The sequence below is a fragment of the Lichtheimia ornata genome (assembly GCF_029851405.1).
Source record: "Lichtheimia ornata isolate CBS 291.66 chromosome Unknown scaffold00007, whole genome shotgun sequence".
Taxonomy (NCBI): Eukaryota; Fungi; Mucoromycota; class Mucoromycetes; order Mucorales; family Lichtheimiaceae; genus Lichtheimia; species Lichtheimia ornata.
Genome location: NW_026695327.1, coordinates 202,945 through 214,243, shown reverse-complemented (window position 1 = coordinate 214,243; position 11,299 = coordinate 202,945). Strand labels below are relative to the sequence as shown.

The 11,299-nt window shown below is 44.1% G+C and overlaps 6 protein-coding genes across 6 annotated transcripts; 3 read left to right on the top strand and 3 right to left on the bottom strand.

The window, feature by feature from the left end:
- Window positions 1–115: 115 nt before the first annotated feature.
- O0I10_002471 (uncharacterized protein) lies at window positions 116–1,517 on the bottom strand (the record flags this gene model as incomplete). The annotated part of the gene is made up of 7 exons (XM_058482553.1): window positions 116–286; window positions 357–506; window positions 564–750; window positions 812–930; window positions 991–1,170; window positions 1,228–1,361; window positions 1,418–1,517. The coding sequence occupies 7 exons, from the start codon at window positions 1,515–1,517 to the stop codon at window positions 116–118; spliced, it is 1,041 nt and encodes a 346-aa protein (XP_058346577.1).
- An 838-nt stretch (window positions 1,518–2,355) lies between these two features.
- On the top strand, window positions 2,356–2,690 carry O0I10_002470 (uncharacterized protein; the record flags this gene model as incomplete). Its single annotated transcript, XM_058482552.1, has 2 exons — window positions 2,356–2,554; window positions 2,683–2,690. The coding sequence occupies 2 exons, from the start codon at window positions 2,356–2,358 to the stop codon at window positions 2,688–2,690; spliced, it is 207 nt and encodes a 68-aa protein (XP_058346576.1).
- Window positions 2,691–2,770: 80 nt separating this feature from the next.
- On the top strand, window positions 2,771–4,400 carry O0I10_002469 (translation elongation factor EF-1 alpha; the record flags this gene model as incomplete). Its single annotated transcript, XM_058482551.1, has 3 exons — window positions 2,771–2,824; window positions 2,940–4,029; window positions 4,168–4,400. The coding sequence occupies 3 exons, from the start codon at window positions 2,771–2,773 to the stop codon at window positions 4,398–4,400; spliced, it is 1,377 nt and encodes a 458-aa protein (XP_058346575.1).
- A 2,735-nt stretch (window positions 4,401–7,135) lies between these two features.
- Window positions 7,136–8,281, bottom strand: O0I10_002468 (uncharacterized protein; the record flags this gene model as incomplete). Its single annotated transcript, XM_058482550.1, has 3 exons — window positions 7,136–7,261; window positions 7,410–7,815; window positions 7,875–8,281. 3 exons carry the CDS (start codon window positions 8,279–8,281, stop codon window positions 7,136–7,138), a joined length of 939 nt encoding a protein of 312 aa, XP_058346574.1.
- A 959-nt stretch (window positions 8,282–9,240) lies between these two features.
- Window positions 9,241–10,083, bottom strand: O0I10_002467 (uncharacterized protein; the record flags this gene model as incomplete). The annotated part of the gene is made up of 1 exon (XM_058482549.1): window positions 9,241–10,083. The coding sequence occupies one exon, from the start codon at window positions 10,081–10,083 to the stop codon at window positions 9,241–9,243; it is 843 nt and encodes a 280-aa protein (XP_058346573.1).
- A 270-nt stretch (window positions 10,084–10,353) lies between these two features.
- Window positions 10,354–11,289, top strand: O0I10_002466 (uncharacterized protein; the record flags this gene model as incomplete). Its single annotated transcript, XM_058482548.1, has 1 exon — window positions 10,354–11,289. The coding sequence occupies one exon, from the start codon at window positions 10,354–10,356 to the stop codon at window positions 11,287–11,289; it is 936 nt and encodes a 311-aa protein (XP_058346572.1).
- Between the last annotated feature and the right edge of the window lie 10 nt (window positions 11,290–11,299).

Here is an 11,299-nt window from a genome sequence, read left to right as displayed (position 1 = left end):
TCAATGACAAAAAAAGAAGAGTTCTTTCTTCATATCATCCCACCCCTTTGTGGATTAAAAAAGTAAACAAGAATGAGAAAACGCAAATTTATATATACACAAGCACACAACATGACTAGCTGAAATCAAGTGTCCTTGGTCTCTTCATGTCAAAGCCATCTTCTTCCATTGTCCCTGCTTTTCGCTTCAATGTCTGGGCTACTTGTTCCGGATCAGGGGCCTTTTTAGGTAGCTTTTCTGGTGATGTGGGTAATGGCGAATTCCGAAAGTATGGATGACTTAGGCACTATCACACACACAAAAGTTGTCAGCTTGATGGTTATCTTCAAAGCATCCCTCCCTCCTTTTTACTTTACCTGTTGTGTTGTCCATCGTTTGTTTGGATCAAAGACCAACATCTTCTCCAATAGATCAAGAGCATCCGTACCAGCAGCTGTGAAATAACTTCGTAATTGGACCTTGGGGAAGGGCTTGAATTGAATGTAATCGGGTAAGGACGTCATACCCTATACAACATTGTCAATAAACCACCATGTAATGAGGACACAATGTTGATACTTTACCGGCCAATCAGCTTCAGTGGGTGTGCCCAATGCATGAAAGATCTTTTTCAATTGATCGATATCAGAGTCTCCTGCGACATACGGCGTTCGAAGCATGAGTTCGGCAAAGATACAGCCCACAGCCCATATATCCACAGCGTATGTATATTCCTGAGCACCAAACAACAACTCGGGTGACCGATACCATCTATGTAATAAAACGATTCAGCTTTTTGGATCACTCTTCCTCTTGTCCCAATTTTGCATACCTTGTTACTACTTGCGAAGTCATTTGCCGTCCTGGATCACCCCAATCTCTTGCCAGACCAAAATCAGCAATCTTCAGTACACCATCATGCGTCAACAACAAGTTATTCGGCTTCATATCCTGTATACAAATGTTAATCAATCATTGGTCATCCACTCTTTTTGATGATGATGTACATACCCGATGAAGTACAAAGCGACGATGACAATGATCCAATCCACGCAGCGTCATGAGCATCCATGATTTGATATCGGCAGGCATAAACATGATAGTCTTGTCCTTGATCACTTGTTCCAAATCCGAATCCAAATACTCAAGCACCAAATTCAGGTTCGTCTTGTGCGAAAAGACATCAATCAACTAAAAGTGATGCATAAGGATCGTGCGTTGGATACGATGATAATGGTGACAACTGACCTCGATGATATTTGGATGCTTGAGCTCTTGTAGATACTTGACTTCGCGAATGGCAGTCCAATCAAGGCCATCCTTGAACTGACCCATCTTGATCTTCTTAATGGCGACGAGGCGACTTGTAGCCAATTGTGTTCCTGGCAAGAATGTTAGCATCGATTGCGATCATGGAGTGAAAGAAAAAGCTTCCTACCTCGGTATACCACAGCATAGGTACCTTCACCAACCTTTGCCGTCTTTTGATACTTTTTCTCTGTTTTCAGATTGTTGGCATCGGCGTCTTCAGCCTTCATGATCGCGTGGCAGCAAGAGGAAAAAGGTAGTGGAAGAAGACCGGAGTTCTTGAACAAGGCTGCGGGCCCATTGTATGACCTCCTTCAAGCATGAAAAACGTCAAATTCCATATTCGTTCACATCATAGAAAGACATCCATCCTTTATTGTAATGCATTGGACATAATAAAACATGGATTACATGCATGAATTACAAGCCATACGATCCATTTTATCACTCTTTAGAATCATCACTACTTTGATCCATAGCCACGTTGCGTATAATAAGGGATTCAACTTTCATCAGTAATCGAAAAAGCATGTCGAATTATGGCGCTTGAGTAGGTGATAGATGTATGTTCCATTACCACTGCTGTTATCCCTTTTGTCAGCTATAGATGCCACCATGAGTAGCTTCGATCTTTGGTGGTCGTCCCTTCGTCAGCGTACCACGTTTTAGAAAGCGGCGTAGGATAGAAAAGGTTACACACGCTACGTTTGTTTGTTTGTCGTATACATGCTGCTTTAGGATCATTGGGAGTCTTCATACATTCAACGCAAGATGAGTTTACAACCTGCACTGGGAATTGACATTGGCAAGTATGTGTTGTGTGGGTGTGGCTGTGATGATGATACACCTTTTGTTACGAAGCAAATCCAAAGAATGGGATTATTATCGCGCTAAAGCAATATGACACGGGTACCAAATCCAGAGCGGCGATTGGATCATACATCATACGCGTCGTCACAAGTGAGGGGTGATTGACAAGAAGGGATAGGTATGTAATAGTGCAGTAACAAAATAGCGGTGGTTGGTTGCCAAGGAAGAATTAAGAACAATGACCCCATCATGGTCGCTATGGGAACGGTATCCAAGGTCTCACAAAATTTTTGGACACAGCCCATGAGCTGCCCAATCCACGTAGCATCCGTTTTCCAGTATCCCGTGTTGGTGTTCCGAGATGTGATTATCCCAAAGATACAAAACAATGCTTTCAATGGCGCAGTAAAGAACGTTGTCGGGCAAAGTTGTGATCCCCATCATGGTTGCGCAGTTGGTAAGTGTACCAGAGAAGGAAAAAAAAGTTTTTTCTTGCGGACTCCAATTCGGGATGACATTGGGTATAAATAAGAAGGCTGCGTAAGCACAAGTCTTGTTCTTCCTCTTTTTGAATCCATCAAACAGGTGAGTAACATCCATCCATTATCAACATTTATCCATCCATCCCATATCATCACATGTACTCATACCTCTTCCTCTTATTATAGTCACCATGGGTAAGGAGAAGACTCACGTTAACGTTGTCGTCATTGGTCACGTCGATTCCGTAAGTACATCTTGACTCAATCTCTATTGCATCTTGTTGCCTTGGGTAAACAAGATGCTTTATGGATGTTGCTATCATGTTTTGAATATGATATTAATGCCACATTTGATAATAGGGCAAGTCCACCACTACTGGTCACTTGATCTACAAGTGCGGTGGTATTGACAAGCGTACCATTGAGAAGTTCGAGAAGGAAGCCGCCGAACTCGGTAAGGGTTCTTTCAAGTACGCCTGGGTTTTGGACAAGCTTAAGGCTGAACGTGAGCGTGGTATCACCATTGATATCGCTCTCTGGAAGTTCGAGACTCCCAAGTACCACGTTACCGTCATTGATGCCCCTGGCCATCGTGATTTCATCAAGAACATGATTACTGGTACTTCCCAAGCTGACTGTGGTATCTTGATTATTGCTGCTGGTACTGGTGAATTCGAAGCTGGTATCTCCAAGGATGGTCAAACCCGTGAGCACGCTTTGCTTGCCTTCACCCTTGGTGTCCGCCAATTGATTGTTGCTATCAACAAGATGGACTCCACCAAGTACTCTGAGGCTCGTTACAACGAAATTGTCAAGGAAGTTTCCACCTTCATCAAGAAGATTGGTTTCAACCCCAAGTCCGTTCCTTTCGTTCCTATCTCTGGCTGGAATGGCGACAACATGTTGGAGGAGTCCACCAACATGCCTTGGTTCAAGGGATGGAACAAGGAGACTAAGGCTGGTGCCAAGACCGGCAAGACCCTTCTTGAAGCCATTGACAACATTGATCCCCCTGTTCGTCCTTCCGACAAGCCCCTTCGTCTTCCCCTTCAAGATGTTTACAAGATCGGTGGTATTGGTACAGTCCCTGTTGGTCGTGTTGAGACTGGTGTCATCAAGCCTGGTATGGTTGTCACCTTCGCTCCCGCCAACGTCACCACTGAAGTCAAGTCCGTTGAAATGCACCACGAACAACTTGCTGAAGGTGTTCCCGGTGACAACGTTGGTTTCAACGTCAAGAACGTTTCCGTCAAGGATATCCGCCGTGGTAACGTCTGCTCTGATTCCAAGAACGACCCCGCCAAGGAATCCGCTTCCTTCACCGCTCAAGTTATCGTCTTGAACCACCCTGGTCAAATTGGTGCTGGTTACTCCCCTGTCTTGGATTGCCACACTGCTCACATTGCATGCAAGTTCTCTGAGCTCCTTGAAAAGATCGATCGTCGTTCTGGTAAGTAAATCTTTTGATTTGGGATATGGGTATTGGGGCTTAATCTCTTGATTTTGTCTCAAAACCTCTTCCTTGATCATTCTCAATTACTTTTTTATCATTTACTAATCCAAACACACCCCATTTCATTCAAAACAGGTAAGAAGCTCGAAGATTCACCAAAGTTTGTTAAGTCTGGTGACTCTGCTATCGTCAAGATGGTTCCTTCCAAGCCCATGTGCGTTGAAGCATACACTGAATATCCTCCTCTTGGTCGTTTCGCCGTCCGTGATATGCGTCAAACCGTCGCTGTCGGTGTCATCAAGGCCGTTGAGAAGGTTGATAAGGCTGGCAAGGTTACCAAGGCTGCCCAAAAGGCTGGCAAGAAATAAGTGCATCCATCATGATTCGTACTTTTTAAAAAGGCCGTTGAGTCTTTTTGTATAATGATAATAAAAACAGGGATTATACAGCAATAGTGCATGGTTCATGTGAATTGAATGCTTTTTGGTGAGGATGGTGATAGCAATTGTGGTCTTTATTACGTTAGCTTTCCTGTTTCATCTTCGATAAAGAGAATGATTTACATCTGATAACTTCTTATGTTGTATTACTATTTGACCACCACAATGAAATTTATTATCATGTATCCAATGTATAGAGAGAGCAGCTAATTTGTTGGATCATTTATGCTCAAGGAACACGGGTTTGTTCCATGAACATCATGTTTCTTGCTCATCATGATTGTCACCTCCTGGACCCAAGATTGATCGATAGGGAAATACGATGATTCGGAGCTGGTGGCGGTTGTGGAAGGGGCACCTCAACACCGCCTCCACTTCCTAAAAAGGACCACGGCCATTTTTGGACAGTTGGCTGCAGCTGGATTTTCCCTGCTAAAATTGCTGGCTTTCCAGCGTTTGCTGGCGCTTTGCTGACGCTTCCCACCAAATATGGTAAACATGGAAATCTGTTGCCAGCGGCAGCTGCAGCCGGCCTTTTCAATCATGAGAACGGCTAATTGTTGCAAAGGATCTTGTCAGCGTTTGGTATGCTCGTTGTTTTTTACATGTACATCGGTTGACGTCGCAACACCCTCATCAGTCTGTTGGCTCTCACGTACGTTGGCTATCATTTCATCAAAGGGTTGTTGTAGGATACGTTCAACATCATCGGTATCATGATCATGTGTGTCATTGGATGATGATTGGAGCGTCGAAGATGAAGCGTCCTTTGTTGTTCGGGTGCGTTTGTTGACATTTGATGATTGTAGTACTATCAATCCTTGGTTTTCTGCGGCATAGCCGCGTCATACATGCTCAATGAACAAGGGTTGGCCCCATGGAAGCCGTGCTTCTTGTGTCAAAGCAATTCGATCGACCCTTTAACATAGATCAGCATGCAAAATAAAGAGAAAGGAACAACAATCGAACATACCTCAAAGATTCATCCAGGAATAGGAATAGGATCAATCACCACAAAGAAAAGAATGAAAGCAAGCAACAATGAAGCACTATTTACAGTGATCAATGTATGGAATCACACATAGGCTCCTTGACACTTACCACAAGGCAATGATGGGATATACAAAAGAGATGCGTGATAATAATGCTGGTGGCAACATCCTTGTTTATATGCATGTGCGTGGGCGTGAGAGTTGTTGTCCATGCAAGAAAAGGAGAAGGCCGTGATTGATTGATTGATTGATTGGAATGACTGATAAAGTGGTCAAAACATCTTAGAATATTGGATCAAAGGTGATGCATCATCGACAACTGATAAATCCACTTACTGCCAAGAGAAGATGTGATATAAAGAATGGGACCAGTACCATCAATCAAAGCACCATATTTGAGAGTGTCGTCAAGGAGGTGTAGTTGTACTTGGAGTGAAGATCAAGGCGAAAAGCAGCTGTTAAATGTCGGCCGACGCGCTTAGGTGTTGGCGAGGGAACGAATGAGCATGGAGAACGTACAATAAACAGGTGCATTGTAGAATGTACGAGTGGCATTGCGAACCATGGATGAAACTGACGAAAGAAAAGCATACAACTGCTGTCGGATCCTCAATCTGCATTGATGGGCCACCCCTTTATCGCTTCGTAGACGCCCACCCCATATAGCTCAGGCCAAACACCTCTTCCATTGAAGGCATATGATATCCCCCTGTGAACATACTTGTAGCTATGCTTTAATGATACCAATTTATTTTGTTTCTATACCATGGAGATGTCCCTTCCAAAAAGCGCCCTCTTTGTCCAATCCAAGCTTAGATTCATTCGTGTCCGCATGCTGACTTGCTCACTCCAATAGACACTTCGCCATAGGTATAATGCATAAAGACCACCCGTCATTTTGTATCCCCAGCTAAACTCGCCCACAGCCGTATTTCCTAAATATGCAAGGGTTCCAAGATGATTGTATACAAAGGGTCGAGTGCTGTTGTCGGTGCAGAGCTGCTTGGCCAAGTATGCACCTTGTTGGCTGGCAACTTGTGCAGTCTATGATACCATACGAGTCAATCGCTATCACGTACTCCGTCATGTCCAAATACTCACAGCAGGTAATTGGGTCATCTTATTGTCCACATCCGTCAACATGTTTTCCAATTCACTCATATCGATACGGCCATCATGATCAACATCGTACTTTTCAAAGGTAGACGCCAGCTTGTTCACGTGCTGCTCATGCATGGGGAACTTTTTACGCATAAAAGCGATGGCTTCTTTGAATTCGTCGGGTGTCAATGATCCATTCTTATCCCTGTATAATGAAATCAGGGCTTGTCAGTCAACATCATTCTCTTGGAATAATAAAGAAACGCTTACTTGTCAGCTGCTTCGAGAATCTCCTTGACATGCTTTAAGAGTTTGGGATTTTCCATGGTAGCACAATCACCTAATGCATAGATGGAGCCATCTGATACACCTTTGACCCTCAACATCTCATCGGTTCGGAGTGCACGTCGATGACCTTGGATACCAAGCTTATCAGATAAATTTTGTACAAACGGCGTCATAGCTATCCATGCATATCGGTTAACGATCATTAAGAATGCCGCTGGCTGGGTCATGCGCTACTTACCGATACCAGTGGACCATAAACACAAACCATATGGAATTGCTTCTTCAGCATGTTGTGGATCGGCAGCATCCTTGCGACGATACACGACCTTGTCCTTCTCGATACGAGCCACACGTGCATTGGTGATGACATTGACATTTTCTCGTTTGAAGCGTTTCTCGGCATACTCGCTAATTTTAACATCAAACATGTTCAAAATATGGTCGCGTGACTGGATGATGGAAACGGAAACATCCTCTCGGAGCAACTTCGGGAACTACCATAAACCTGTGTTATGCATGATGATCACCCACAATAACCACAACAAGTACAACTTACCCATTTGACAAGGTCTTCATTAATCCAATCAAACAATTCAGCAGCAAATTCAATTCCTGTTGGGCCACCGCCACAAATGACAAAGCTCAATAGTTGTTTACGTTCTTCAGGAGTCGTAGTAGGCAAACACGCCTTCTCTGCATTGCCCATCACGTTACGTCGGATGTTGATTGCATCTTGCACCGTTTTAAGCTGCACCGTATTCTCGAGTCCTTCCACACCATGAGTGATACTTTGTGCTCCCACAGCAATCACCAACTTGTCGTATGGCACATAAAACCGATCCTCATCATCCACACCACGTACTTCGAGCAACTTGTTGTCAAGATCAATGTCGGTTGCCTTGGCTTCCAAAAAATGGCCATGCACGCGTGCTGCTACTTTTCGAATGGGCTCGAGCAAGGATCTATTATAGGTTCGTTACTACATAGCTTATCATCAAACATCATGTCGCCCACACACTACCTTGGTTCCATGGTACCCACAGTAGCACACGGTAATAAAGGTGTGAATAAAAAGTAGTTGTTTTCACTAATGACAGTGACGTTGTATTTATCCTTGTCAAGGTTGCGTAAAACCGAAACGGCACCCCATCCACCACCAACGATCACCAAGCGTGGTTTTTGTTGCGACTGCTCATCATCATCAAGCTGGTGTGTGACGATAGGTAGATTCTTTTTGCCTCCTGCTTGTGGATGGAGCGCAAGGGGTGGTACTTTTTTGTGTGCGTCTTGAGCGTCTTCGATATAGATGTAATCCTGGCTCATAATGTAGGTTGGTACACCCACCACAGCTCCTGCTGCTAATGTCCATCGTACAGGTCGTTGTCGAAAGGGTGCAGTGAGAATGCGACGTGCAGCTCCTCGAAACATGGAAAGAAAAAAGGAAAAGAACAAGAGAGAATATGGTGTGTGCTTGGCCCGCATGATCAATTTACTATTCAAAGCATACCCAACTTTTCCCAGGGGCACTCCGATCCCCTTACTGCAGCGTTATCGATTATCCCACTACATCATTTTATCTTGTTTTCTACTCCACCATCATGCTTCAAAGCACTACACACCTCAATCAAAAACATCATCATTGCATCATCATTGTGAACATGGTGGTAGACATATTTATCTTTATTCAATGGAAGGAAATGGAATGTGATCACTGATCAAATCATATGCGTTGTAACATTGTATGCATGTGTGTTCATTGTTGATGGTTTAAAGATACGCACAAGATACTCTCTATTTCATTGTTGTGCTTCTGAGATATGTAACCTTTACCCGAAAACATTATGCCAGAACGGGAGTACATATCCCGACTCGCGTCAGCCCGTTACCTTGTGCACTTGACACGATGACACCCATGGCACAACACCATTGCGCTTCGACAGCCTCCTTCACAATTGACCTCATCCGATAAAGTTAGCCCTGGCTGGGTATCCAAAGCGCATGCTGTATTAGATACACGTGAGTCGATTACAGCAACACGACGTTTACGCTAGCCTTTACAAGATAGTGAATACTTTCAGTCTATGCCGCGGCAAAGTGGGCGTTGCTACTTTTTCAGTATACAAAGGCGAACATCTTTATGATGGATAAAGCTCAAGTGGATTACAACATCACAACAGTGGCTTGGTGAATGGGGCAACTGGAAGGCTACGCATGATGGAATACCCGCATGACCGGAATGATCATTCATCCTATCCTAAGGCTAACTTGGCTGGACCTCAGTGTAGTCAATAGCTCGTCGTATTTAGATCCTCTTTATTATAAAGCTACATATACGTAATACTATAGGTGCTCATGTTTCCATGTATATACAACAATGAGAATAGGTTTTATTGTTTGGATGAATGCCTACCACGTTTATGTTTACTTGATTTACGCAATCGATACATTTTGAGGGTCTCATTGAATGCTACTTTACTTGCTTTATCCTGCCAGAGATGGGGTGATAGTAATTCCACGTGAAATCGTAGCTGGGCTTCTTGCATGAATTTTTCTTGGGCAGCTTCGTTCCTCACCTCGCTTACACAAATGACCGATGTCGACTCGCCGGCAAGTGCATCCATGGTCAATACAAGATCAATGGCGCTGGCTTCCGAATAGATACAATCACAGGCAACGACATAATCAATTTCACCAGCAGCCTTGACATGAGCAATGGCTTCAGCATCATTCCACAATAAGGGTTCCACAACAACCGATCGATCCTCTTGCGCATCATTCTTTTTCCATCCACTCAATGACTTGACACGTAATCCATTGGCCTCCACATTGCGCTCCATGGTTTCCACCAATTCAGGGATATCGGTAATGACGACATTTTCAATGCCGAGTTTGGCGAGCATGATCCCAATCAATCCAACACCACTACCCAATTCCACCCATCGCTTCGATCGATCGATATGTATCCAACTCCCTCGTTTGATCGTACGCTTGGCTGCAAGTGATTCCAGATAGGTACAAAATACAATGGCCGTCAACCAAATATAGCCACCCAAATGGTTCGAATGGGGATCTTGCACAAGCGAAACTTGGTTCGACTCGAAATGAAACGTCAATCGATCGGCCGATTGCAGCTCCCAACGATCCAATTTGGTAACGGGTCTCTTGTAAGGTTCACCATCTTCCCATCCTTCAATGGTTGCAATCGGTCGATCGTCTTCCGTGTCGCTCATTCAATAGACAAAAAAAGGGGGGTGTTGTTGGTGTATGTGTGTGTGTGGTGTGGGGCGGAGAAGAGAAGGATGCAGTTACATTATTACCCGTTTTTGTTTTCTTTTGACATCTCGGATGAATTATCAGCATATTCGGCCCGAAACATACCGTTTATCTCGGTCGCTGCTTATATATCATTTGCTTTATCCCGCTTTCCAGCATTCTCCATTTCTTTCTTCTTCTTCCTTTCCTATCCTTTTTTCATTCACACACACACACATTTGATACCAATGGAACAAGGATTAGATAAAGCATCATTACGTGATCCAAAGCTCATCCTGAGGAGCTATACATCAGAGGATTTTCAACGAGTACAAGAATTGTTTATCGGCACGTACTATGGGCTTGTATCAGAAGGCATAAGAGCCAAACTACGCACACCTTGGACATGGCTTGGTTGGATCCTTGGTTACCTCTTTCTTCAAACGGTGGTGCCAACCTTGGTGTTTGGACAAGAACGCGAAAACAGCTGGCCAGAATACTTTCTCAAGCTATTCTTGACGTTTTGGTGGGGAGCAACAGCCTTCATTGTATTCTTTATCATGACTGCAAAGTATGAATTGGTGGATCGTGTCAACGAGGCACAAGAGAACGACATGTCAGATCCAGCAACCTATTATCTCAACTACACCACCACCGCTGACAATAAGCTTGTACAGAAACCCGCAGCTGAACAAGCCCCTTCTCATTTTTGGGTCTTATCGATTGACAATAGCCTTGCTGGTATTGTGGGATTGGCTGTTTACAACAAGGTAGTCAAGGAGAATCGTAATAAGGATCAGCGTAAAAGGAAAGCATGGTGGACAGTGGATGCGGATCTTGCCATGGCCAAGGATGATATATTCGCCGAACCCACCCCGCCAAAGACCGCCATCCTGCAACGCCTTGCCATCACTCCCGATTATCAACACTGTGGTCTCGCCAACTTGTTAATCAATCGAGCCATGTTTTGGGCACATGAGCATGGTATTGAAACGGTGGTTGCTTATACCAATGACATGCAACGTACAGCGGAAAAGGTATTAATGGAACGCCATGGTTTCAAACTCGAGCATACGAACAAAAAGTGGCTCAGCTATCAAAAGAAGCTGGTGTGCGACGTGCAAGCATGGATCGACAAGTATGGTGAAGAATCCAAGGGCTTATATGAAAAGCGAGTAAAATAGATAGAATAGA